Source organism: Natator depressus, chromosome 27, assembly GCF_965152275.1.
Source record: "Natator depressus isolate rNatDep1 chromosome 27, rNatDep2.hap1, whole genome shotgun sequence".
In the NCBI taxonomy this organism is placed as follows: domain Eukaryota; kingdom Metazoa; phylum Chordata; order Testudines; family Cheloniidae; genus Natator; species Natator depressus.
In genome coordinates, this window is record NC_134260.1 from 11,556,226 (window position 1) to 11,581,223 (window position 24,998).

The 24,998-nt window shown below is 56.0% G+C and overlaps 1 protein-coding gene across 16 annotated transcripts in view; it reads right to left on the bottom strand.

Moving 5' to 3' along the window:
- Positions 1 to 3,023: 3,023 nt before the first annotated feature.
- The window catches only part of SRCIN1 (SRC kinase signaling inhibitor 1), a 180,503-nt gene continuing 158,528 nt past the window's right edge, over positions 3,024 to 24,998 (bottom strand). For 11 of the 16 annotated variants that reach the window (XM_074940902.1, XM_074940901.1, XM_074940899.1 and 8 more), the window contains 8 exons: positions 23,466 to 23,709; positions 21,695 to 21,849; positions 21,450 to 21,602; positions 20,158 to 20,286; positions 17,543 to 17,602; positions 15,261 to 16,622; positions 9,578 to 9,715; positions 3,024 to 4,792 (listed from right to left, as the gene is read on the bottom strand). In XM_074940902.1, coding sequence (XP_074797003.1) covers positions 4,634 to 4,792; positions 9,578 to 9,715; positions 15,261 to 16,622; positions 17,543 to 17,602; positions 20,158 to 20,286; positions 21,450 to 21,602; positions 21,695 to 21,849; positions 23,466 to 23,709 — 2,400 coding nt within the window. In that variant the 3' untranslated portion in view covers positions 3,024 to 4,633. Of the gene's footprint in view, positions 5,471 to 9,577; positions 9,716 to 15,260; positions 16,623 to 17,542; positions 17,603 to 20,157; positions 20,287 to 21,449; positions 21,603 to 21,694; positions 21,850 to 23,465; positions 23,710 to 24,998 lie in introns of all 16 variants that reach the window. The other 5 variants (XM_074940903.1, XM_074940909.1, XM_074940913.1 and 2 more) reach the window with 5 other exon arrangements.

Below are 24,998 nucleotides of genomic sequence, written 5' to 3' on the forward strand. Positions count from 1 at the left end.
TTTATTAAAGCCAGACACTCTGATAAAAAAGAAAATAAGAAAGGAAAGGCAAAAGAAAAAGCAACCCTTTGTCATTTGGAATTTTTCAAGTTACAATGATCACATTTCTCACAGAACGATCCATGGCATCCATATAGTTTATACATAGACCTACGCTACAGACAGAAGCCAGAAAAAGATTTTCAAAAACATACAGACTCCAGACCTGTCCTTTACAACCAGCTTTGTTTTGTTTTGTTTCTCAAAACAGTTCACAATAAAATTCATGCGAGAGAGAGAGAGAGAGAGACACACACGACGTTGTAGAAACCCTGAAAACAGCATCTAAAGTTTTCTTTTTTTGTCCTTTCAAAATCCCCCCCCCAACATACAGCCTCAGACGACAAAAGCAAGGGGTGGCATGCAGCAGCGACTCCAGCGAGGCATGCGTAACTCGGGTGGTGCCTTTTGAGTTTTTTTTTTAACTTTTTCTTTTTTTAATTTAAAAGTCAAACTAAAGTGGGTTTATTGTTAAATCAACACACTGTGATTGTTGGTCTCACACACAAGTGGAGTGATGCCATGAAGATGACACACACACACACACACACACACACACACACGCAGAAGACTAGTCTGCTTAACCGTGGCAGGGCTGGGGCAGGAAACGAAGCTAATCGACATTAAGTCAGGCCCTCCAAAGCCACAGCCTAGCGTGGGTAGTTAACGGGGGCAACCACGACAGTATTGGCCGTGGCCCCCGTGCGAGGGGAGCCTTTGCAGCACACAGGAGGCTGCAGCAGGTCACCTCACACAGCTGTAAACATTTAAACACGTACATCTTTGGGGCAGCTGTTCAAAGGCGCCCAAGTCCCCTTAAAAGCCAATGGGAGTTAGGCACCTGGGCCTACGTGCCCCTTGATTTTTTTTCTTTTCTTCCCTATCGCCCAAGACACTGAGGCCCAGAACTTGAAATGTGCTTCGCTGCTGAATGCCCACTGAAGCCAATGGGCGTTAGGTGCAAAAGTGCCATGGAGGCGCTGGGCCTTAGGTGCTTTTGACCATGTTCCCCCCGCCCCCCCCCACCTTGTGCCTTAGGGGGGAAAAAAATCTGCCACCAGATGCAACATTTGTTGCTCATGTAATGACAGCTGCCTGGGCCCGTGAGCCAGTTCTCGCTGGAGCGAGGCCAGGATGCACGTGAGTCACGCACGCCCAGGTGAGGCCGGAAGGGGGGGGGGGCTGTGGTTTACCTGACTGGGTTTTAAAAGCACCTCGTCCCCTCCAGTGGGGAAGGGGCTGTGCTGGGGGGGGGGGGGGCTAGCCCTTAGCTACGGGGTGGGGGCTATGCCAGCATTTTGATTTTAAGCCTCCCCACCCTTGCGACTCACACGTCGGCAGGAGCAGTCAAGTGCGGCACTGGCCCCCAGCAGCATCGAGCTGGTCCAGCCCCCTACCTTGAGGCACAATGGGAGGTGTGCCCCCCCCCCATGGGAGCTGGAAGGCCTTCACCAGGGTATCTGGCCCTCCTTAATACTGGGGGCTCTGCCCTCAGGGTTCCCCCCATCCTGGCAAGGCCTGGTTGGTGGGCACCCGTCCGTCATTAGCGACGGGCTCCGTGGCCACGAGACAAGCCATGACACTACCTCCTCTTGGCCTTTGCAGTGAGGGTTTTTTGGCCTGGCCCTAGGCAGGCTGTGGCAGGGGGTTCAGTGAGCCAGCGGGATGGTGACTGGGGGGAGGAAGTGGGGGGGGCTGGTGGAGGGGGGTGGCTGGGGGTGGGGGCGAGCCAGGAGCGCGCTCAGTTTTGCTACAATGTTTTGCTTTGGTAATGAAAAATAAAATTAATGCTTCAACTTCTGGCTACTGCTGCGAGGAAGGAGCCTGGATCCGGCTCATCCCGCGTCCCGAAAGGCCATGCCCGAGCATGTGAGGCCGAGCCGAGCCGTGCGGCGCTGAGCCAGCCCCCCTGGAGCAGTCGGGTGCCCGGTGCATGGCAGGGGCACAGGTGCAGAGAGGGGGGTAGGACTTCGTGGGGCTGACGCTGGCCCGGCCGTGGGAGGAGCTGGCCCTGGGGTGGGGAAGGGCTTGGACAATGCCGGGCAAGGGGGAAATACTCGCGATGTAAAACCAGCCCCTTCTTTAAGAGCTGGGACGGCTCCTTCCCCTCCCTGCCCAGTGGGTGGCGCTAAGTCCCCCCCTAAACTCCGCCTCTTGCTGTTCCTTTTATCTTCTCCTCCCAGGGGGAAAAAACGACCCACCAGCCCAGTGTGTGCCTGACTCTGCCTACAGCGTGTGGCCCCCACCTCTTAAAAATTGCTACAAGGGAGCTGGGGCAAGTGTAACCGGCTGGGTGCTCCATTCTAGCCCCCCCTTTCCCCACTGGTGGCCAGGCCACAGCGGGTAAGAAGCCCGCTTGAGCCCCAAGACTTGGGCTTTAAAGGTCATACTTTACAATCCAGAGGTCGCAGGTTCAATCCCTGCCACCGACACCCTGTCCCACTGCTTGGTGTCACACAGGCACCAGGGGCTTGCTCCAGATGCATACCAGCCTCTCCCACCGTGCACACAAAATGTAAGTGGGGGGAGGGGGGAAGTGACAGGCAACAGGGAGAGGTCTAGGAAAAACAGGATGGTAAGCTGAGCGTTAGGGTTAAAGCTGCGTTTCTAAAGCAACAATTTCACCAGGGAAGAAGATCCACCCCCCTCATATACCAGACGTGAAGAGAGTTCTTTTATTTCTTCTTCGTTTAAATATTTATATATATATATTTATATTACGTATATTTTATATATATATAATATGTAAATATATTTTTAAAACAATATAAAATGTTAAGACACTTCACTTAAATGTAAAGAGTTGCTTTTTGCAATCCAAAGAAATTGCATTACGGTTCTTTTTTTTTTTTTTTCTTTTCTCTTTGTTATTCAAAAAAAGGCCCGTTCTCTTTGTACAAAAATGATCGCCATACAAAAAAGAAAGAAAGAAAGAAAAGAGAGAAGGAACTGAAAACCGACGATGAACTAGCCAACGAAAGAAGTGATTCGATTCCGTACTCTGGTTGCACATGGTCCGCACTCTACACGACAGCATTTGGGATATTCACACGCACACACAGCTCGCATAGATTCCCCTAGGTATAATCTGTGCTTACATTTTGTTTGTCCAGTGACTGGCCATCCCCCCCACCCCCACCCCATACACGCACACATATGTATTGTACTTTAACAAACCTCTCCCATACCTATTTGAGTCCATGGCATGTGACCCTCTTTTGTGCCCGTTCTCCGTGGCTCCAGACTGAGCCCAGAGACCCAGCGTTGGCCGCTGGACCTGCGGCTCTTCTCATCTCGCTCCCCATCTCCCTCCCTCGGGTTCCTCTAACGAGCCCCAGCCCCTTCGCCGTGCTATACAGTGCATTTGTTACAGCCACGGTGCCAGGGCCACTCCTCGCCTATTGTACTTTGCATTCTTTCCCCTCGCTCGCCTCCTGGGCATTACAGCCCCCAGGAGCTGCTGCTGGTGAAAACCACCTACTAGCCCCTGGCATGTTCCATGCAGCCCTGCCTGACCAGAGCTGATTGCTCTAGATTTCAGAGGGCCCGGTGGGGGACTGTCACCCCCCCTCAGCCCAAGGCGAGGCCCCATCATGCCCAACCCCCACTTACCCATGAGTCCATGCAGAGGCCAGGAGGTGGACCAGGAGCATTAAACTCCAGCAGCATTCTCAGCCTCCACATTTACACCCCCATCTGGGCACACAGTATATTGCTTAGTACAGTGGCACTCGCCCTTTGCCATGCAGACTAATATGGAAGGGCAGGGCGGTTACAACCCATGATCCTTGCTGGGGTCACGCCCCTTCTCCCCCAGTTGAGATCTAGGGCTTCCAACCTCGCCCCTCCCACCTGGGCTACTCTGTCTTTCCCCATCCCACCCCACTCGCTGAATTCAGCTCTCCTCCAACGTCCCTCAGTCCAACATCATCAATGCCTGGCAGTATCAGCCCCTTCCATGCCACTCAGCCCCTGGCCTCGCCGTTCAGCATCACCCCTCTGCTCCACGCAGTCCTGGGCTGCCCCCGCCAGTTTCTCTCTCTCTCACTACAGGAAGGAACTGACCAAACCTTTAAAGTGCTACATTATGAAACTAAGATGACGGGAAACCTGACTCCTTCAGGAACCATCCCCGTCTCATTCCAATTTCTCTACCCGTTTCAGCCACGTCTCTTGGAGTAACATTCCGCCTCCCTGCCACCGACATGCCCCGACCTTTGGTCTTTCCAGTTGCGAAGCACCAGGCAATCTCACAGACTAAACCCTCTTAGGTGTTTCCCTTGGAAACCCTTGGAAGAAAGAGACAGCGAAGCTAACGCAAACACTGACCCACTGGCTTCTTGCAAGATGAGCCCTGGCGGCCTTCAGTACAGCGGTGACCTTTCAGCAAGTCAACAATCAAAAGCCCAACGGAAAAGCTGCACACACAGGCTCCAAAGTCAAAACACCACTGACCCATGAAGCCTTAGCTAGAGGACTGCAGCACAGTCTCCTACAGGATTAATCACAGTTACAGCTGTTTAAAAACTTTAAGGAAAGAAAAATGGAGTGGCAGCAGCATTAACAGTCAGATCGGCGGGTTTCTGAGACATCTTCAGAAGCCACTTCCCCCCCAACACCCCTCCCTTCCCCTGTCAACAGCCTTCTGCTTTTGTTCTGGTCCCCCTTGAACAAGGCGTGGCAGGTTCTGGCGCCGCGCACCGTCGTCGTTGCTTGAAGCTCGTGAAACGGGCGGAGTGAAGTTCTTAGCGCTCTTAAATAAACAAAAAACGCCAGGGTGGAAAAAGGAGGTGTCGAGAGGGGAGAAAAAATAAAAAAACCACCAACAAAAAGAACAACAACAACAATTAAAAAAAAAAGAGGAAGAAACAGAAAGTGGCAGGTCGGCCATATTGGAGCAGGAAGTGAGACAGAAGGTCGGCCACAGTGGAGCAGGATGCGAGACCAAAGGTCGGCCATAGTGGATCAGGACAATTAAAATAAAAAGCTAGAGGGACATCTGGTGACCTTTGAAGTTGCCTCAAGAAGACAGTCCAAGGGAGGAGTGTAAGGAAGAGAGAAGCCAGGCCCCAGTAAGGAGGAGAACAGTTGAATGAGAAGTTGGCAAGGAGCGTTAGAATGAAATGGATGAGTTCCTTGCCCCAAAGGAAGTCAATACAGGATGGATGTTCTGCCAGGAGTAGTTTTTTCTGAGACTGGACTGGAAGTCTCACTCAGCCCACTAGCCTCTTTAGATGATCTAGCGGCCTAGAAAGAAAAGCAAGATTCAAGGAGGAGGAGGAGGAGGAAGGGGGTGGGGGGAATCAAACAGTTTTTTGTTTTGTTTTTAAGGAATTTGTTCAGAAGCAGCATTGATTTAGGCTGAGGTCGAGCAGCTGGGAAAAGGTCCACACCACAAACAGAGCACGAGATGATCTGGTTCCACGGGTTACTGGATGAGGGAAGGAGCATCACCAAGAGGAGAAGGCGAGCGAGAGACAGAGAGAGACAGACAGACAGACGGACGGACACACACGCACACAGAGAGGCAGGCAGGCAGAGGGAGACAGGAGAGAAAGGTCGGGGTAGGGGGGGAACAAGAATTGAAATGTTAGACTGGGCATGCACGGCATGTTAGAACAACGACTATATTCAAGTTAGCTGCGTCACAGCTGCGTGGGGGAAGGCAGGATTTCCAGGGGGGTGAGGAGCAGGGAGGTGGCTGCAGAGGTGCTGTTTATCAGAGCTTTTCCACAGGGGCAAACGAAAGGGACGGTCGTGCACAGACGCTTGTGAACCCCGGGGAGCATCGCTTGGCTGGGGAGGGTGTTCAGTGACCTGTGTTGGGATCCAGCAGCTTCAGAAGCCACGGGTGGTGGGGGATAGGGGTAGGTCCTCCAAAAACGTGACTCTGCCCCCCCGACCCCCACCAAGCTGGGTTAGCCTAAGCGTGGGGAACGAGGACAGCACCCCAAAACTTTATGAAGCATTGACATAGAGTAGTCCATGTTGCCCAAGCGAAGCGCCCGGTGAGGGACACCGGTGACTGACAGAGCCGACGCAAAGGGTCTCGGCAGCTCTATGTAACCTGCTAGGAAGAGGCAAACCCACAGGTTCTCTTGCAAGACCTTCCTCCTCCCGCCCTGTCTGTAGATGGAAGGGGAGAGAGGTCTGCTGTGTCGCTGGCCCCTACATGCAGAGAGGAGCCGGTATGACCAAGGCATGAGGAATGCTTAAAGGTGTGATCCTGAAGGCAATGGAAAGCTTCCCTTTGACCACAGCAGGCTTTGGGGCAGGCTCTGGCCGAGCAGTAACTGCACAGCGGGGCCCACAGTGGGGCTTCACAAAGCTTGTGACTCTCGAGGCGGTGGGGGAAAGGACTTGGGGAGCCACTGAGCTTCTGGCTGAGAGAGATGGTGGGGGGAAATCAGAATAGGGCAAGGTCAGGCTGGGTCTCTGCAAAGACGCCCCCATGGTGCGATGCGTTGGGTGCGGCCTCTGGACGGCACCCTGGACATTTTCCAAGCCGCCTAAATGACCTGGGTGCCAAACTCCCATTAATTTGTGGTGCCCTATAATGGGATTTTTCCCAAAGTCAAAGGGACTTGTGCGCCTAGCTCATTTAGACGCCCTACTCCAAACCCCTTTGGGCGAGCGTTTCTTCAGCTTAACAGCCCCTTTATACTAAATCAACAATTTTTGCAACTAAAAGAGTTAAAAAAAAACAACCCTATATCAATGCTAATGGTGCGGCCGTTATTTGCGTGTGCGTAGCGAGAGGTTGCCAGAGAACACACGGCCCGCGAGCGTGGCGTGAGCGAGCGAGATTTTCTTTGCTCTAGACTGTAATAAAACGAGCAATGTCTTATGACACCCCCGCTCCCTCTCGTGCTTTTTTGTGATTCCCCAGGAGGCTCCTGACCCACCGGTGGAGAAACACTGCCTTAGACAGTTGCCTTAATCACAGCCTTGAAACCCTGGACTGGCCAAGGCATGAGGAAATGTACGTGAGGGCACAATCCTGCACCGGCAGGCAAATGGAAGAGAGGGTCTAGGAGGTCTTAGGTGTCTGTGGCCCTAGGTATATTCTAGCATCTAGAGAGGACAGAAGAAAGTAACAGTGGCCACACTCGATCAGACCGATAGCCCAGCACCCTGTCATCCGACGGTGGCCAGAGGCATGGTGCCAGGGCATGATGGTTTCCCTGCCAGCTACGCTGGTCTGCAGTGGGGTGATGGGGTGGGTCTAGGGTAACTGCCTCAGCGGTGTTACCTGTCTGTTCTCCATACCTAGGGAGGATATCTCCCCTCCCCTCCGTGCCCAACTGCAGCTCCCAACTGGTCCTTCTGAGTCCTGTGTGCCCAGCAAAATTCCCCAGGCCAGGCGCAAAGGAGTCAGGCGCCCATGGACCGGCAAAGGGACTCGGGCTCCTCACGTGGATCTGTGCCTTGGAAATCAGCCTCCAAATCGTCGTCATGAGAACAGAACATACTAAGGGATTTGGTATCTGTGTGGGGGACACCCCTGCTTGTCATGGGCCAGTGTAACGCTGCACGCTGGAATGGGGGGGTGGAGTGCAGGGAGTCTGGCCATGCACAGACATCCCCACCCTGCGGAAAGAGCTCAACAGCACCACGGCGGGCCGGGGGCTGCCTCTCGGCGGGGAGCCGGCTCTCCGGGAACTGACAAACAGCACCTGTGCTGGGCTCTAGGAGTGCGGACCCCGGTTAGCACTGCAGGAAGTGTGGGTGGGGAACGTGCAAAGGAAGCAGCTCAGATCCTTTTGGGGACGGGTCCATTTTGCTCACGAGACGTGGCTCAAAACCCAGCGCGGCCACGGCAGCCAGGCCAGGGGAGTGGGGGAACCTGCCCTTGTACCCACTGGGTTTTGTTACACCCGAACAAGCAAAATTTGGGATTTTTCAGGAGGATTGGGGGAGGGGTTGAAACACAGACTGCAGGGGTGGGGGGAGGGCGGGACATCAGACAAGCCATCCCCAGGGTGCTGTCGCTCAGCAGGGACAGGGACTGGGGGCCAGGAGGCTAGGGCTGGCCACTGGTGCTGGGGGCAATCGGGCAAAAAAGGGGTGAGGAGCGGGGTGTCAGTCAGGGAGGGGAAGGAGGGGAAGATCGGGGGCGGGGGAAGGTTGAAGGGCTAGAAACTGGCTTTTGTTACCTTGCCTTGTGGCTTCAGAAAGCTGGACAGCCACTGTGAGCGCTGTTAGCATCGGCAAGAACAACAGAAGCAAGTGAACCCAGCTGCACGCTCAGTGGCTACCGCAGACAAGCCCGCGTGGAACGGGGAGTGGGGAGGCGCCCAGAGGGTGGGGGGGGGGGGTCCTACTCCAAATCTTCATCCAACTGCCCTACAGTCTCCCGGTGCCCCAACCCCTTTGCCCACTGTCTCGCGTGTCCCCCTCGGAAAGAACGCGGTCCCAGAACTGCTGCGGAGGTTGGAGCCGCGAAACCCCCAAAGCCCACTGCAGAGCCGTGAATGGGCCCAGCTCTGGGGCTGTGTGTACTGGGGGAGCCTGCAGTGTGCTGGGCGAAGATGGGTGGGGAGCAGGATATGTGGAGGGGGCCGGAGAAGGGAGAGAGACAGTCTCCCCACACCTTTAGGAAGCATCCATTGGGGTCTTGCTAATGGAGAGCACTGGGCGTGGCTAATGTTTGTGGGCGGAGTCTGGAGTGGGCGTCAACCGGCTACCGATTCCTTGCCGAGCTCAACGGCAAAGTGCTCTGAGGTCGGACTCTGAAAACAGCCGAGCCACCAAACACCTCGTTCCACAGGAGGGTCTCCCAGCTTGACCGTCAGCTCCCCACCCCACTGCCCCCGGCCATAAATCCCCACTCCTCTCCCCAGGAGGCCTGTAAAGAACCGCACGCACCAGGAGACACCAGAGGAGAGCGCCTCCTGTGGACAAAGACTGGTCCCACCCGGCATGGCTTTGTGGATCCAACAGCAGATTCAGGGACCCACAAGATCACTTTGTGGGGAGCACTGGGGGTGGGGTGGGGGGTTACCCATTGCCATCATGAGCATGATGGGCTCTGAAGGGGCTTCAAGCCTGTCTAGGATCTAAGGTCAAAGTGATCCGTGTCTCTCCTTCTTAGAAAAGGGTGACTGATAGACATGGCCCTCCCGAACCGATGGGAGGAGGGTGGAAATGAAGCTGGGGCAAGGAGCTCGGGGGAAGATGCGAATCCTACTTCAACCCTCACACCACGCGAGACATGAGTTTGCTGGTCTCAGCTCAGTGCCCAGTTTAATGCTGCGGAAGCCGTCGTGGTGGGGGTCAGCAGAGCTGATTGCACATCTCACCTCCCCTGAGTCAGCTGCCTCCCCCAGGTACACAGATACCTCCCCCCTCACCTGTGGCAGGCTCCAGGAGAGCAAAAAGCAGCAACAGAAAATTTGTGCTGTCAGATCGCACAGGCTCTCGGGCAAGTTTCTCCCACCCTCCCCTGCAGAGGTACAGAGACAAGCAGGGCTCCTAACCAGTCTTTGTGTCCCCCTGCGGCTAACAGAGAGGAGCGGCTGCTCTAGAGATAAACTACCTGCTGTGGTCCCTGGATTCGCATGTATTCCATTCTCTGCTTTATGTGTTTGCTTTTGTCCGGGCTCGCCTGCTGGCTCTGCTTCAGCCGGGAGGCCGGATTCACCATCTTCATGGCTGGTATGGAAACGCCGCCACTCTGTTGAAACACACGGGGTTGGGGGGTTAAATCCGACGCACGGATGAGCCAACCTAACGCTCGCTCCGGTTCCGGGTGTGGGAGGCAGCTGGCTGGGGCCGGCCAGCAGCATTCCCGGCCTTGCTTCCCGGGGGAAGATCTTGCAGTGGTTTGTGAATGAGATCCAGAGGCCCCCTGCGATGCCCACAGGGGTGAGATTTTCATTAGCGCTCCGCACCGACCTACCCCGCATTGAAATCGATCCCTCAGTGGGAGCAGACTTAGGCCAACTTTACGGCCTAGATCCTCAAAGATATTTAGGGTCCTAACTGCTATTAATTAGGGGCCTAAACCCCTTTGAGGATCCGGCCCCAAGTGCTTTAGAAAAGCTCACCCCTAAGTGGACTGAGTGGTAAGCGCAGCCCCTCTGGGAAGGGGGCCAGCACCCACTTTAAGGCTCCTCGAGAACAGTGCAATGGGCCCGCCAGCATATCTGTGCCTGGGTTTGCTGCTTTTCACTAGTAGGATCCTCCCCCCACACCCCCAAGCCATGGGCTTCATTTTCGGCACAGCAAGACTCTCTCCAGGAGAACCTTGCTTTGATCCAGCCCGGCTGTGCCAACCCATGGCTCCTGGCCCGGAGCACTCTTGGCAGCTCCAGCCTCGCCAGCTCTTGCCATTTCAAAGTCACGTGAGCTTTGGTGTTTTGATCAGCGCCCTGGCTCCGAGCGTCACAGCATGAGGAGAGGATCTGGGCTTTCAGTCTGAAACAACGGGAGGCAGGCAGACTGACGTTTGAAATCATGACCCCCTCCCAGCGGGAGTCTAAAGGCTCAAAAGCCACAAGGCAAAGACAAAGAACCACAAATGTAACATTAAAAAAAAATCCAACAATTTTGCTGGGCCTGACTCATGATTTTTGAACCTTGGGGAGGCCCGTGCTGGCACTGAGGCCCATCACCACAGCCTCAGACCCAGGCAGCATGGAAAGTGTGGGAATTTCTGGTCGGGAGCCAAGCTTTGCTCATGGCCCCAGGTCTGTAACATGGAGCGAAACCAAAACCCTGGCTCTCCACACCCCCAAACTTTGGGGCAGAATGTGCCTTGGGGAGAGGGGTCACCCTAAACAGGAGGCGAAGGACAGAGATGTCCAAAAGGCAGCACACTTATGCAGTTACCACATCCTTACTCTCCATCAGAGAGACAGAAAACAAGTGAGTCTTAAGGGCCTTCTGGTGTTTTGGGGGTTAAATTTCTCTTGGGGGCGGGTGAGCCCCATGAGATTCTCTGGCATTGGAAAAGCATCCCCTCAGTACTGCCCCACGCTGGAAACAGGCCACCAGAGCCTCTGCCATGCAGCGCCCGGCCTTCCAAATGACTTCACTGCACTTCCCAGTGAGTGGGGGGGCTTGTTTCCCAGCAGGCTGCAGGGGCACCACCACCACCATGTATGGCGCCTTCTGCTCAGATCCACCCGTGATGTGTGACATCCACACCCTCGCAGCATCCCTAAGCACCTTGGGATACAAATTAACCAAGGACCTGACGCTCTTGTCTTCTGGGAGCGTGGACGGCAAATGTCCAAGTGCCGAGATTGGGGGAAGAACATGCCTGGGATTTCAGAGGAGGAGAGGACCTGACATCGGAGTGGAGATGCAGCCCCTTGTGCACCCAATTGGAGGGAGTGAGTCCAGATTTACTCCAGAATCTGGCCTGGAATCTTTCCTCTCAAGTGTGTGTGCACCACCAGCAGCCCCATGAAGAAAGCACAAGGATAAAAGCCAGTGTGCTCACACGGGATTGCCTGGAGAGGGCACATGAATGCTGAGCACCCACAGCTCCAGCTGAGGATATTGGAAACTGCAGGTGCTCAGCACCTCTGAAATCAGGCCCTCGATTTAGGTGCCTAACTGTGGAATTGGGTGCCTAATTTTAGGCATCCGGGTTAGAAATTGTTGGCCAAAAATCCGTGCTTGAGATGGGCCCAAACCTACTCACAGGAGCCAAATACCCTTTGTACTGCTGGGGAGGTTTGAAATCCAAGCCTGGATCCAGCCCCCACATTTTGCAAACAGCTCCAAGCCCAATTAGATGTCGGAGCCAAAAACCAGGTTCCAAAAGTCCCTCGACTTTAGGGTTTTTTTCCCAAACCTGGATGTTGACGCTGCAGCCAGATCCCATCTTCGATCGATAAACTTGACTCCCCCCTGTTCCTTTCCACACCAAGATCACCCTAATCCCCCTCCCCTGGAGGGGTCCCAATTATCACACGGTTTGATATGTTCCAAAATGAACGGGAAAACTTCTCAGCACAGAAGCGTTTGCATTGTTGGTCCCAGGATAGGAGAGAGATTTGATTGGAACAAGCTCTGTTGGTGAACGAGACAAGGTTTTGAGCATGCACAGCGCTCTTCTTCGGGACTGGGAAATGCAGGACAAGCTCTGTGAACGCTTGTCTCTTTCTCCAACAGAGGTTGGTCCAATAAAAGATATTACCTCGCCCACCTGGCCTGTCAGCACATTCTCATCAGGTAATTCCGCAATGCAAACAGCAGGGACTAGGGAAAAACCACTGAAGCAATGGAAAACCGAAAGCAGAGGGAATGCATCCCAGCTCGATGAGAGGATGCATGTGAAAGCGAAAGAAAGAGAGCTGCTTTGAGACAGAGGCAGAGTTCCAGGTGGGAATCATGACGGTGGGAATAAAGCAGTTTTTATTAGCTATCCACATACAGTTTGAGATACAGAAGCTGGTGAGAAGGACAGCACAAAGAAAAGATTAATCTGTAAGCAGACAGAGGTCCTGTAACTTGGGTGGATATCAAGGCTGCGCCCAAGGAATAGCTAGTAACCGATCACTGCAATCGTTTGCCCCATGTAGCTCATTATTGTTTCCTGGAGTGTGTGCTAGCATTCTAGCCATGTGCACACAGACTGACTTTCTGGTGCCTCTTCCAACTCTTCCATCCTGCAACCTGTGCTCCTCTCTCCAAGTTCCATGCAGGTTGCTACAGTTATTATGGAAAAAACGAGCAGATCTGGGACCAGCTACAATGGATGGCACAAACAGGGCTTTGTAAAGGAATGCTGAGCAGGATGTGCGCTGAGCTGAAATTTAGGCCAGTCCCGAGCATCCTTAACCCAGGAGCTGTAAATGGATGAACCATCATTTCAATGACACAAAAATCAGGCCCATGACACTAGATTCAGCAGAGTAGTAAAGGAGTGAGTCTAGATGGGCTGTACAAGAGAAGTGCAGTGAGCACCAATGGGTGTCAGCCAGCCAGCCTAGAGTAAGGTGAGGTGAGTTGAGCCGCGTTGTTCTAGGGAGCAGCCTGCTTTCTTTCTCTCTGGTTTTTGGGCTCTTGTGGGTTACCATTCTGAATTCTAAGATATAAAGTCGTGCTACACTGCAACCTTCCAGCAGGCGTATTTCTGTTTGTGGCTAAGTTCTCTGTGTGCATGCTGTGAGCATATAACATTTCCCAGCTATGTTCTGGTGTGGTACACTGCCCATTGCAGTGATTACAGACAGGGGTGAGCTGTTATGATTTGGATCTGGGTCTCAAACAGCCCAGAAATTTAGGGTGATCGGGGGGTGAATTTTCATCTGATTAGTGACCGATTCAGCCAAACCCTGGCTAAGTGGCCTCCTGTTTCAAGACCTTTGTTTTGTGATGCATCCAGAGGTCCTGCTACTGTAGCGATAAATAAAACTTGCTGGCTTACTTCTCATTTACACTCAGGATTTGTCTACACGGCCATCAGAGATGCGACCGTCGCTCGGGTACCAATACAGTGACGCCGTGGCAGCATTCAAGGGACCCTGGGTAGCTAGCTGGTGCTGCAGCAGTTTCACTGTTATTCGTACCTAAGCTAGCTGAATTAAAGCTAGCCCGCATACGTCTATACGAGCTGCAATCGCCCGACTGCAGTGTACACAGACCCTATGGTCCCTTTAACACCACTCCGTCTGTGTAACCGGAACGGAAGTGGCAGCAAACGACAGCGACATCCATTTTAAGTTCCCGTTTACGCAGGCGCAGCGACGTCAAGGGGCCTTAATGTAAACAGGAACCAGGCCCAGTATAATTGCTACAAAGGGAAAAGGGATTCATTCATAAAAGCGGAGGGTTAACAAAGGAATAAGCTGAGTTCTGACTGGCAGAGCTCTCCCGCCCCCTTCTCTCATCAGCTATTCAGCAAGAAGCCTGGTCCTTGCAGATTCCATTTGCAACCAATTTGGGACAGCTTCAGGAGCTCAGCTCTGTGATTTAATTAGGAGAACCATCTGCCACTTAGCAAGGCCACTTAAAGTGCAGTTAGTTAGAAAAGTGAGAGACACAAAACTCTCCATCCTTTTACTTACAATGGAGGGGATCTAATGTGGTGTCCCTGAGGGTACGTCTACATGGCAAAGAAAATCCGTGGCACTGAGTCTCAGGGCCCAGGTCAACTGACTTAGGATCGCTGAGCTAGAAGGAGCCATGTAAACGTTCGAGCTCGGAATGGGGCCAGGGCTCCGAGACCCTTCGCGCTTGCCGGATTTCAGAGCCCGGGCTCCAGTGTGAGCAGGAACATCTTCCCTGCTACTTTTTGCCCCGAAGGCTGAGCCAGGCTCTGAGATTCAGTGTTGCAGGTTTTTCTTTGCAGCGCTGACATACTCTGATTAACACAATGCAGAGCAGGGGCCCTTTAAACAGGACCTGATCCTGCCCTCGATCCCACGGGCATGAAACTGGAATAACTGCACAAAAATTAATATGGTTACTCCAGATGGACACAGGTTAAGGTGTAAATTTCAGCAGAACTTGGCCCTTAGCGCTCAACATTTGGGGCTGACTCCTATGCTAAAATGACCCCCCAAACCTGCTGCTAAGGCCCTGTGTGGAATGTCTCCCTTGTCATCTGCCTTCTCTTCCTGGATCTCTCGGGTCCCCCCATTCTTATCTGGATCTGATTTTATTGCCTTGGGGTTAATCAGCAAACTTGACATCCAGCCATCCAGCTACAGTTTGAATTTGCACTCAGCAGCCAGCACTCAATTTCCAAAGCAGAGGGGTGGCCAGGGTCTCGGTGGCTAACTGGGGCCCGACACACTCTGTTCGGTACTTGTTTCCAGGTCTGTGCCAGGCCATTAAGCCAGTCACCCCTCCCCTATTGGATGGCATCAGAATGCGGGTGCAATGGATGAAGACTGCTGACCTCGGTCTAATTCAGCGCTAACACCCAGCGGGGGAGAGGGGGAGGGAGGTGTAAAAAACCCGCCACAAGGCTCACGAGAGAAACACAGAGAGAGATGCCAGGCGGGCCAGTTCACTTGCAAAGGGCCTGCTGCCTTTCCAGTTCACGTGCCACCAGTCTCCGTTATTTCTCCGCCCCGTTTGCCGTTATTGCAGGGTCTGTCCGAATGCCGGGGGAAGAGGAGGGGAAGTTTTTTACACCTCGGCTCTAGGGGAAGCTGGATTCTCAGGAAGGGGGTGGGGCCGGGTGGAGGCAGAGGAAGAGAAGGCATCAGATGGAATCTGAGCGTAGAGCACAACAAGAGGAATAACAGAAAATAAACCTTAGGACTGTCGAGCGGAAGCTGCGGCTTGGGTAGCAGAGGTGGCTTGGTCCCGCTCAGAGATGACCTTCTGGGAGCATCAGCCTCACCCTGTTCTGAATCCGTGGTCCTGGCACGCCAGCAACTGTGTTCAAGATCCCCCAAGCCCTCCTTTAGCCCACTGTCATCCTGAGACCCCAACTGTCCTAGCAGCTCTCTCCGAAATATAAATTCAGCTGATGGGTGGATATTGATTTCATTAATGGTCATCTCCAGCTCACGGATCGTTTCTTCAAGGCTGTCCAGTCTTTGGTATGTGCATTCGCAAATCTCGTGGCTGCTTAGGCTTGCAAAGCCGAGAGGAGACATTTCCTCTTTGGTTTGGCCTTCTAGGTCCAGGTCGTGCTCTTTCTCTGCTGGGGACCCTCCGGTATTCGAGGCTGCCTTAGTCTCCTCTCCATCTGCAAATCGGTCTAAGGTTCTCTGTCCAGAGGTGGCGCTATGCTCACTGGATCTTGATGAAGCACTGAAGTGCTCCTCAGGAGGCTGTATCGTGAGTTGTTCAGACACCTGGTGGTTTGGATCTTTGCCTGGGAAAGATCTTGGTCTTGGCGTTGGACACTTTGAGGCTGGACAGCTAGTGAGGTCTTCCCTTTGCGCCTGCTTGCTAGTCCCACTGGGGTCTTCTGAAGTGGGGGGCATCCTCTCTGAGCTTGGATTGGTTCTCCTGGCTTTGGGTTCTGTAACATCGCCATGAAATCCCACGGCCGCTTTAGACCCTTCACCTTTGTCAGTGACGGAGACCTTCTCGGAACCCACTTCAGGGTCCGCGGCTTCTTTCAAGAGATCGATGAGGGGTTTGTCCTCCACACAGACATAGGCCATAGTCTTGCAGCTGCCTTCCTCTCCGGCGTCCAACGTCCCAAGCTCTTCTCCTCCCTCCTCAGCCAGGGGGTTCCCTCCATCCTTTGACAAAGCCTGAGTTGGGGTGTTTGTCACTAAGAATGCTATCATTTCTCCTTCTGGAGAGCCTCCAGGCTGGACAGGTGAGGCTTGGCTGCTTCCAGGCACTGACAGAGCCTGCTTTAAGAAACCAGATGGCACCGGGATGAGAGAGGTTTCCTCCCTTTCAGCCTGGTTCTCAGGGCTGCTTGGCAAGAGCCCCAGTCCCTCCAAGTTTTTCTCTGTTTCCGCCATGGCCTGTGTAGGCTCCACATGTGGAGATCCTTCCATTCCCACCTCTCTGTCGCTGGAAGTGCACTGACAGCTGCCTGTTTCTGCAGCCACCTCCAGGTCTGCTTCCGGCGAAGGCAGGTCAGGCACCCACTCGGTGAGCACAATCTGAGGGAGGGGGATAGCTGGGCTGGCTGGAGAGGCCGATTCCTGTGGAGAAAATTCAGACCAGTTAACAGCAGGTGGGAAGTGGGAGAAGTTTACCATGCAAATGAAGAAAGCTGAGTGCTTTTTAGAGGGTATTCCTGCCTAGCCAGGGCTGCCAACCTCACAATCCACCCACTGGGTCTATAATCCCAGACTATCCAGCCACTTCTGCAGTCACCTGAGCGCTGGGCCACGCCTGACGCAGAATAACTCAAGAGGGAGGGCTTGGTTTCAGTAACCCCTTTGGGCAATGGTGACTTAGGCACCTCTCGATGCCTGGACTGTACAGTGCACCTGGGCAGGTGAGAGGAGCCAGTGGGTGTTAGGCACCTAACCAGCATAGGTGCTGCCCTGGGGAACACGTAGCCAATGTGCTGTTTAAAGAGCCTGCCGACAGAGGTGAAATCAGGATTAAAGACGCACTACAAAGGAGATGCAGTGGGTCGCGGGTCCCCACAACGAAGAAATCCGCAGAGAAGGAGTTGAGTCGGCCTCTATCCTGCCTGATACTATTACATTAGAACATCAGAAGGGCCATGCGGGGTCAGACCAATGGTCCGGCTAGCCCATGGTCCTGTCTTCCGAAAGCGGCCACTGCCAGATGCTTCAGAGGGAATGAACAGAACAGGGCAATTATCCAGTGGTCCATCCCCTGTCGTCCAGTCCCAGCTTCTGGCAGTCAGAGGCTAGGGACACCCAAGGGGTGTGTCTCTGACCCTCTTGGCTAATACATTCTGGAGGCAGAGGGGCTTGGGGACCCCCTCGGCCCCCCCCCCCGAGCTGTGCACTGCAGAGAGGCAGGTGAGAGAGAAGGTGTTAGTGATTTAACAGCTAGGGGATTCTGTGCTAGCATGACTTCCTTTGTCTGGAGCTGGGAGCTATCAGGGGCTCCGCCCAGGCCCCCCACCCCCCGTAGCGCTTACCTGGACTGACGGCTGGCGGCTGGAGTCTGTTCCAGCATCGGGCTGGCTGGCCGCTGCAGCCTAGTGGCAGAACAGGGCAGCAAGACGGGTTATTCTGCTCCTCCCACCAGGCCTGGCTGGGGCTGCCCCATTTCCTGGGATTCGTGGCGTGGGAGCGGCCCCACGTGGGGTGCCCCAATGCAGCAGGTCTGATTCTATCACCACCCTCCGGGGTTCTAGGATCCAGCAGAGGCAAGTGGGGGAAGGAGGGGAAAACGACAAGGCCAGGCACTGACATCCAGGACCAGAGCTGGGTCTGAGCCAACCCCGCCCCAGGATCTAAACACCCCTCCCAGCACCGGGGCAGCAGACAGAGGCAGGGGCTGGCGGCAGAGACCCACTGGGGAGCAGCTTCCAGACCGCCCCCACCCAGCAGCTGGAGAGTCAGCTCCCCCCATTCCCCACTTGATTTGACGCAGCGCCCGCTGGGCAGAAAACGCAGCACAGAGCCGCCAATCTGGCGCAGAAGGGGAGCGCGGCTGCTGGGGTGAGGGAGAGGGACGCACCGAGAGACAGGATTGCAGAGAGGGAAAGAGAGCGACGCAGACAGAGAGGGGCAGCGGGAGAGCCGGGGATAGCAAAGTGTCTCCTTTTGGTGCAGCGGAGCTCCTCGGCCACCGTGCTCTGAGCCGTGGGCCTTGCCAACGTCTCCGGTCAATAAAGGGTGAGGTGGCAGATGGGCCCGGGGCGCGTTTTGGGATGCTGCACCTCCCAGCACGGAGCCAGGGGTGGAGGGGGAGTCACAGGGTTGGTTTGATCTGACCCTTGTTCGGAGGGGGTTAGTGGAGGAGTTGATCAGCCGTGGGGAGGAAGAGCAGATGCCCGAGGGCTCAGCTGACCCAGCTGTTTGGGTTGCAGGCAGGACTGGCTTCTCGGACTGGAATCCGCCGGGAACCGTCTCCTTCACAGCTCCAAAGGGAAGGCCCGGAGGAGAGTTACTCCCTACAGCAGCCTCCCTGCAGCCTGGAGGGGCCCAGCTCTCTTGCTGGCTGGCTGGATCCCCAGGGCGTGACGGCCCTTGGGCCTGGAAGGATCGTGGCCAGGGTTCTTGGCAGATTCCCACCCTGTAGATTTCTACCCCGGTCCCTTCCCTCCGTCTCTTCCCCACTCCCGGGCTCATTGGTCCAGCTCCCCCAGGCCCATCTTCTCCCCTCTCTGACTGGCAGCTGTACCCTCTGCCCCCCACTCTGTGTCACGCCCTCTTTGGCTTTATCTCCTTCCAGCCTCCTGCTTTCTGTGCTCTCGGCTGCCATCCAGCCCTCATAAGAACATAAGAATGGCCCTTCTGGGTCAGACCAAAGGTCCATCTAGCCCAGTGTCCTGTCTTCTGACAGTGGCCAATGCCTGGTGGCAAACAGAGGCTAGGGACACTATCCCTGCCCATCCTGGCTAATAGCCATTGATGGACCTATCCTCCATGAACTAATCTAGTTCTTTTTTGAATCCTGTTAAGGTCTTGGCCTTCACAACATTCTCTGGCAAGGAGTTCATAGACTCATAGAGTTTAAGGTCAGAAAGGACCATTATGATCATCTAGTCTGACCTCCTGCACAATGCAGGCCACAGAATCTCACCCACCCACTCCTGTAACAAATCCCTGACCTGTGTCTGAGCTATTGAAGTCCTCAAGTCTAAAGACTTCAAGGGGCAGAGAATCCTCCAGCAAATGACCTGTGCCCTAGGCTGCAGAGGAAGGCGAAAAACCCCCAGGGCCTCTGCCAATTTGCCCTGGAGGAAAATTCCTTCCCGACCCCAAATATGGTGATCAGCTAAACCCTGAGCATGTGGGCAAGACTCACCAGCCAGACACTCAGGAAAGAATTCCCTGTAGTAACTCAGATCCCACCCTATCCCTATCTTGTATCCCATCTAGAGTTCCACCGATTGACGGAGTTGTGTGAAGAAATACTTCCTTTTGTCTGTTTTAAACCTGCTGCCTGTTAATTTCATTCGGTGACCTTGGTTCTTGTGTTATAAGAAGTAGTAAACACTTCCTCATCTACTTTCTCTACACCCTCGGTCTTCTTCTCCCATCCACACCCTACCCAGCAGGGCCATCGCAGGTCCAAACCCCAGGCGAGGCGAGTGCAGGATGCCCCCAGACCCTGTCCAATGGAGAACCCCAGGTGTCTCCTGCCACTGGCCACCTGGCTAAGCCCCTGCACAGCTCGGACCAGATCATGCGCCGGGCGTGGCCATTGTCCCCAGTGCACGGCATGCATCGCCACCCAGAGCCCTTGTTCCAGTGAGGCATCCCGCGTGCAGTGATGAGCCCTTCCATCCCTCGCCAGTGACCCCCCGCACACACACCCGTCCCCCGCCCACGTGGGTGCAGAGCCTGGCCCCTAGGGGCAGCGCCAGGGTCCGTTGCTCTGGTGGTTAGTGCCCAGTACCGTGCTGTGTCAGTATAGTCCGCGCCAGCGTCGGGGAGTGATGCGGGGGCTGTGATGAGCCATTAGTTTGTTAATCCAGAGAGCGCGTGAAAGGGGGGAGCAGACAGGAGAGGCGGCTGGGCAGAGGGGCAGCGGCAGCCAGCCGGGTGGAAGAGGGAGTTGCGATCGGGCACAAGCTGTTACCTTCCATCCTTCGGCTGCAAGGGCGGCCCCATTGGGCCACAAGTCTGCGGGAGCGGGGGAGACGGCGGCCGCGAGCCGGTCGCAGCGGAACTTGGGGATAAATGGGGAGCCAGAGCTTCTCTGAAACACCTGGGGAGTCAGAACACGGTGGGTTGTGCAGTGGAACTAAAACGGGGGGTTCGGAGAGGGAGCCCTGGGCCTGCTGTTCCCTAGCCCGGCCTCAGCCTAGATGCGCTGACGCCAGCTCGCAGTGGGCGAGACAACGGCTCTTCTCAGCTGTGTGCTGGTGCCAGGGGGTGTTAAAGTGACAGCTGGAAACCCGGCCACAGAGACGGGAGTGCGGCTGCCTGCTCCTCCCCTGGAGCAACGCGTGCCCTGCGATATCCGGCCTGTCCCCTGGGGATGGAGAACCCTGGCCCGGCCTGGCCCGGGACGGGGCCCAAGGGGAAGGCAGCGTCCCTTGTTGCTCTGATTCTGGGACAGGGAGCTAGTTTCTCCTGCCTGCCGCTCACATCATGGCCTGGCTCACGCACTCCCCTGGCACTCGGTCCGATGGGGGTGTCTGCAAACGGGTTTCGGGCGGGGCTGGAAGCCAAGCTAGAGACTCGGTGGGGTTTGGACCAGGGAACCCCAGTGCTAGCCAGCCATAGGGGAACTCAGTAGGACCCAAGAAGCATCCTGGATATCTAGCCCTCAGCTCCACCCGACAAGTGGAAATGGCGCCAGCTTTTGGGGGAGATTTCCAGTCCCCTCCAGGACACAGTGTCTGAACAGATTGTTTCAGGGTACCTGAACTTCAGGGTTTCCGTCCCGGGAGCGGGGAACCCAACTTACCCCTCTCTTAACCTGGTAGAGCTTCAGACCACCCCGCCAGGTGGGCCTACACTCCAAAACAGGATGGAAGCCCGGAGCGAGAGGGACGAAGTCGCTCTGCCAAAGCCTGGCGCCCCTGCCCACCCTGACCCTGCCGGGCCCCCGCAGGTTCGAACCCACTGACTGCCGGTGAGCCCAGCTATCCCTCCGCGGAGCCATGAGCGGAGACGCTAGGACCTGACCACTACCCTCGTTACAGAGTGAACTGATTGACTGCCCTTCCCCAGTGCCTCCCCCAGGGGGCAGTGCTTCCTTGCATGTGTGCCAGGGGCCCGATCCTGCTTCTGGCAATGCTGCTACTCCTGAGCGAGTGCAGGATCGGGCCCAGGGCGACTGGAGGGGGGGGTGTTGTTCTGGGCAGGGCTCCCGTCATGTGTGTCCCTCCCCGCCCCCACCCTCCCGCCCCCTTCGGCACCTACCTCCAGCTCGGCGATGATCCGGTCCTCCTCGTCGTCGTCCTTGATGGCCGAGGCAATGATGGGTGGGGTGGACGCGGGCCTGGTGACCTCCGACACCGTCCGCCTCAGCTTCACCTGGGGCTTCTGGGGCTCCAGCTCCTCCGACTCCGCCTTCTGCAAGGGCGAGAGGGGGTGGGGGGATCATCCCTGGGTGCCTGGGGCCGGCCAAAGCCCCTGCTCCCCGCCCTGGGGAGCCCGCCCCATACCTTCATGAAGCTGGAGTCCTTCTTGCTGGTGACAATCACCTCACCGGTGCGGGTGGTGGTCAGCCCGTGGGAGGAGGGGAAGCTCCGTCGAGGAGGGGGGGGAGGCGGCGATTTCGAGGGCTTCTCAGTCCGATACCTGGGGACTGTCAGCTCATCTGGGGAAAGAACGGGGCTGTTAGGAGCAAGGCCCCACTCTTCCCCGATCCACCCCTCTGGCCCAAGCCAGGGACTCTTCTACGGTCAAGTGGGGCGCAGCAGAATCTCCAGGGATCCACAGTTCAGGCATGGGGCAGCCCAGCTTTGGTGTTTCCCCCACCTATGAATGTGCTGGTGCAATCAAGAAGGACGTGTGCTCTTCGGGGCGTAAGCGTGATGGGAAACTCCCAGTGGCTTTTGCAACAGGGCAGCAGCTTGTGTAGGACATGCCAATTGCCTCCGTCTCTGAGAGCTTGGATGCTGACCCATTTGGGTCGGGTTACACAGCCCCGGGGACCTCACCCGTAGGCCCCAGCGCACGGTTGGCCACACAACTGGCTCCACGGAGCCCGATAGGCAGGCATGCTGCTCGGGAGAGGCCTAGGGCTGGGCTAGCAGGGGGTCAGAGATCACGGGACCAATCCTGTGAGGTGCCAAGCGCTCTCAACAACCTTGGAGGGTGCTCAGGTCCTTGCACGAATGGGGCCCTGGGTGCATTAGTAGATCTGGGGGGACTGTGAGCTCTAAAATTCAATCCACATTACAGGCAGGGAACAGAAACATAACAATTCCCATACCCGGTGCAAAGCCCTTACAATAAGGACCCGTTGGTTAAGGCAGCAGGTAAACCCTCCGAAGCTGCATTCAACCCCCCTGCTGCCAACCCAGCTGAGTTTCTAGGTTCACACGTTTTTCCTGCACGGAGCACGGTTCTCCACCGGGGAGCAGCGCGGCGCTCAGAGCAGGGTCCTGCTTGCAGCTTGGAAGAGCTGCCAGGCGCTGGTCTGAACTGGGGATGGTCCTAGCAGGAGATGGGGTTCCCAACGCCCGCTGACAACGTTGGGAGGGAGAGTCTCTTGCACTGCCCAGGCTGGCCAAGAGGGGGCACTGCAGCCTCAGCCATCCCGAAGGTCACTCTTATAGCTCTGCTACTGCCGTGTGTGTGTGTGTGTGTGTGTGTGTGTGTGTGTGTGTGTGTGTGTGTGTGTGTGTGTGTGTGTGTGCGCGCGCGCGTGCGTGCGTGCGTGTGCGTGCGAGCGCGCTGCTCAAACTTTTCCATGCCAGGGGCCTCCTGGGCAACTTGCCGGGAGCCCGCAGACTGCAATTGATTTGCGCCAGTTTTTAACACCAGCCCTGCAGGGCTACAACCTGCCCATGCTCATGACCCCCTGGATCCCTTTGTGGCCGAATTCACCAGCTGGGAGTGAGCAGAATCACTTAGACCACACGGCCCTCCCAGGGCTGATGATAGAACCCAGGCGTCCTGACCCCCAGAGCCACACCCTCCTCTAACCAACTACACCCCACTCCCCTCCTAGAGCCAGGGACAGAACCCAGGAGTCCTGGCTCCCTGCCCCCCACCCCACGCTCTAACCCCACTTGACCCCACACCCCCGCCCAGAGCCTGACAGAGAACCCAGGAGTCCTGACTCAGTGGGGGTAGCAGAGAGGCTGAAGAGGGGTGCGGTCAGGGGGTGCGACTTGAGAGGGCACCTTCAGAGCTGACGCAGGGAAGCATTACAAAGGGCACCCTGGTTTCTGACCACCCCATCCCCTGCTCCTCCCTGCCCCCTACCTGAGCCCCTGCGGCCATTGGGGTCGATTTTGGCGGTGGCTTTCTGTGCGTGCTGCGGCTTGGAGGGCTTGTGCTCAGGCGTGGAGGCGGCGCTGCCGGCGGCCTGCTTGTGCTTGGCGGCAAACTCCAGGTCGGGGATGGCCTTCATGAGCTCGGCCTGGGTCTCCTCCAGGAGACGGTTAATGTCCTTGGCGCTGTACTGGGTCAGCGCCGCCCTCTTCTCCTCCCAGTCCCGCTCGGCGGCCTGCCGGCAGAAAGCACCACTCGCTGAGCTCACATGGGGGGACGGGCCGGGGGAGCCTTCCCCGTCCGTGGGAACATGTGGCACTGTGGGAGGATCTGGGGCGCTCGGCTCCATCCCCAGCTGCACAGAATCCCGGGGTACAGGCTGGGGGGCTCTGGGAGGAACCCCAGGAATGGTTGTTCCAAAGGGCCTGAGTCACTAGAGGGTTTCATACAGTCTGCGGCCAGAAGGGATCATCTAAGCCAGTGGTTCTCAAACTGTGGGTCGGGACCCCAAATTGGGTCGTGACCCCATTTTAATGGGGTCACCAGGGCTGGCTTAGATTTGCTGGAGCCTGGGGCCAAACCCAAACTCCAAGGCCGCGGGCTTCATCCCTGGGTGGCGGAGCTCAGGTTACAGGCCCCCTGCCTGGGGCTGAAGCCCTTGGGCTTTGCCCCCGCCCCACCCTGGGGCAGTGGGGCTCGGGCATGTTCATGCTTCGGTCCCCCTCCTGGGGTCCTGTAGTAATTTTTGTTGGGGGTCGCAGTGCAATGAAGTTTGAGAACCCCTGATCTAGGCTAACCCCCTGTATAGCATGGGCCAGAAAACTTCTCCCACACGTCCCTGTATTAAGCCCAAAGCCTAGTTAGACTGAAGCATTTCAGATCTCAGGAGTCTGTGAGCCGCAGGCAGGGAACGGAAGAGAGTGAGGGGCCACCCATGCCCCAGGCCTCGGCGCCAGCTGGGAATCAGGGAGATCCATCCCGATGATCCCAGCAGGTGACCCAGCCTGCAGAGGTAGGGTCCCTGCCACCTGGACCATCCTTACAGCCAGTGGCAGAGGTGGGGATGGAACCTCGGAGTCCTGACTCCTTGTCCACTTTGCTCTGATCACGCTCCCCTCCTCTAGCTGGGAATAGAACTCAGGAGTCCTGACTCTCTGGCCTCCTCCTGCTCTAACCTCTAGGCTATGCTTCCCCGCTTATAAATAGATTCCAGGACTAAAGGTTTAACCCAGCACATCAGGAGGCTCCAATCAATACTCCAGGGCAGATTCTCTCCCAGAGGATTCCCTTTCGACTCACACCGAGTCGCCACATGTCAGAGCAGCCCCCAGGCTGCTCTATCCTGAGCAGGCAGCCGGTGCGGGAGCTACTGAGCAGCAGAGAAGGAACAGCAGCTGCTCCAGTGGGGAGTGTTGGGAGGTAGGTGGGGAAGTGGCGCCCCCTACAGCACACACCCCAGAGTGACAGGGCTGATTCAAACCCTGCAGTGTAAAAATCGCCGAGCACTTAATTCTCAGCTCCTAA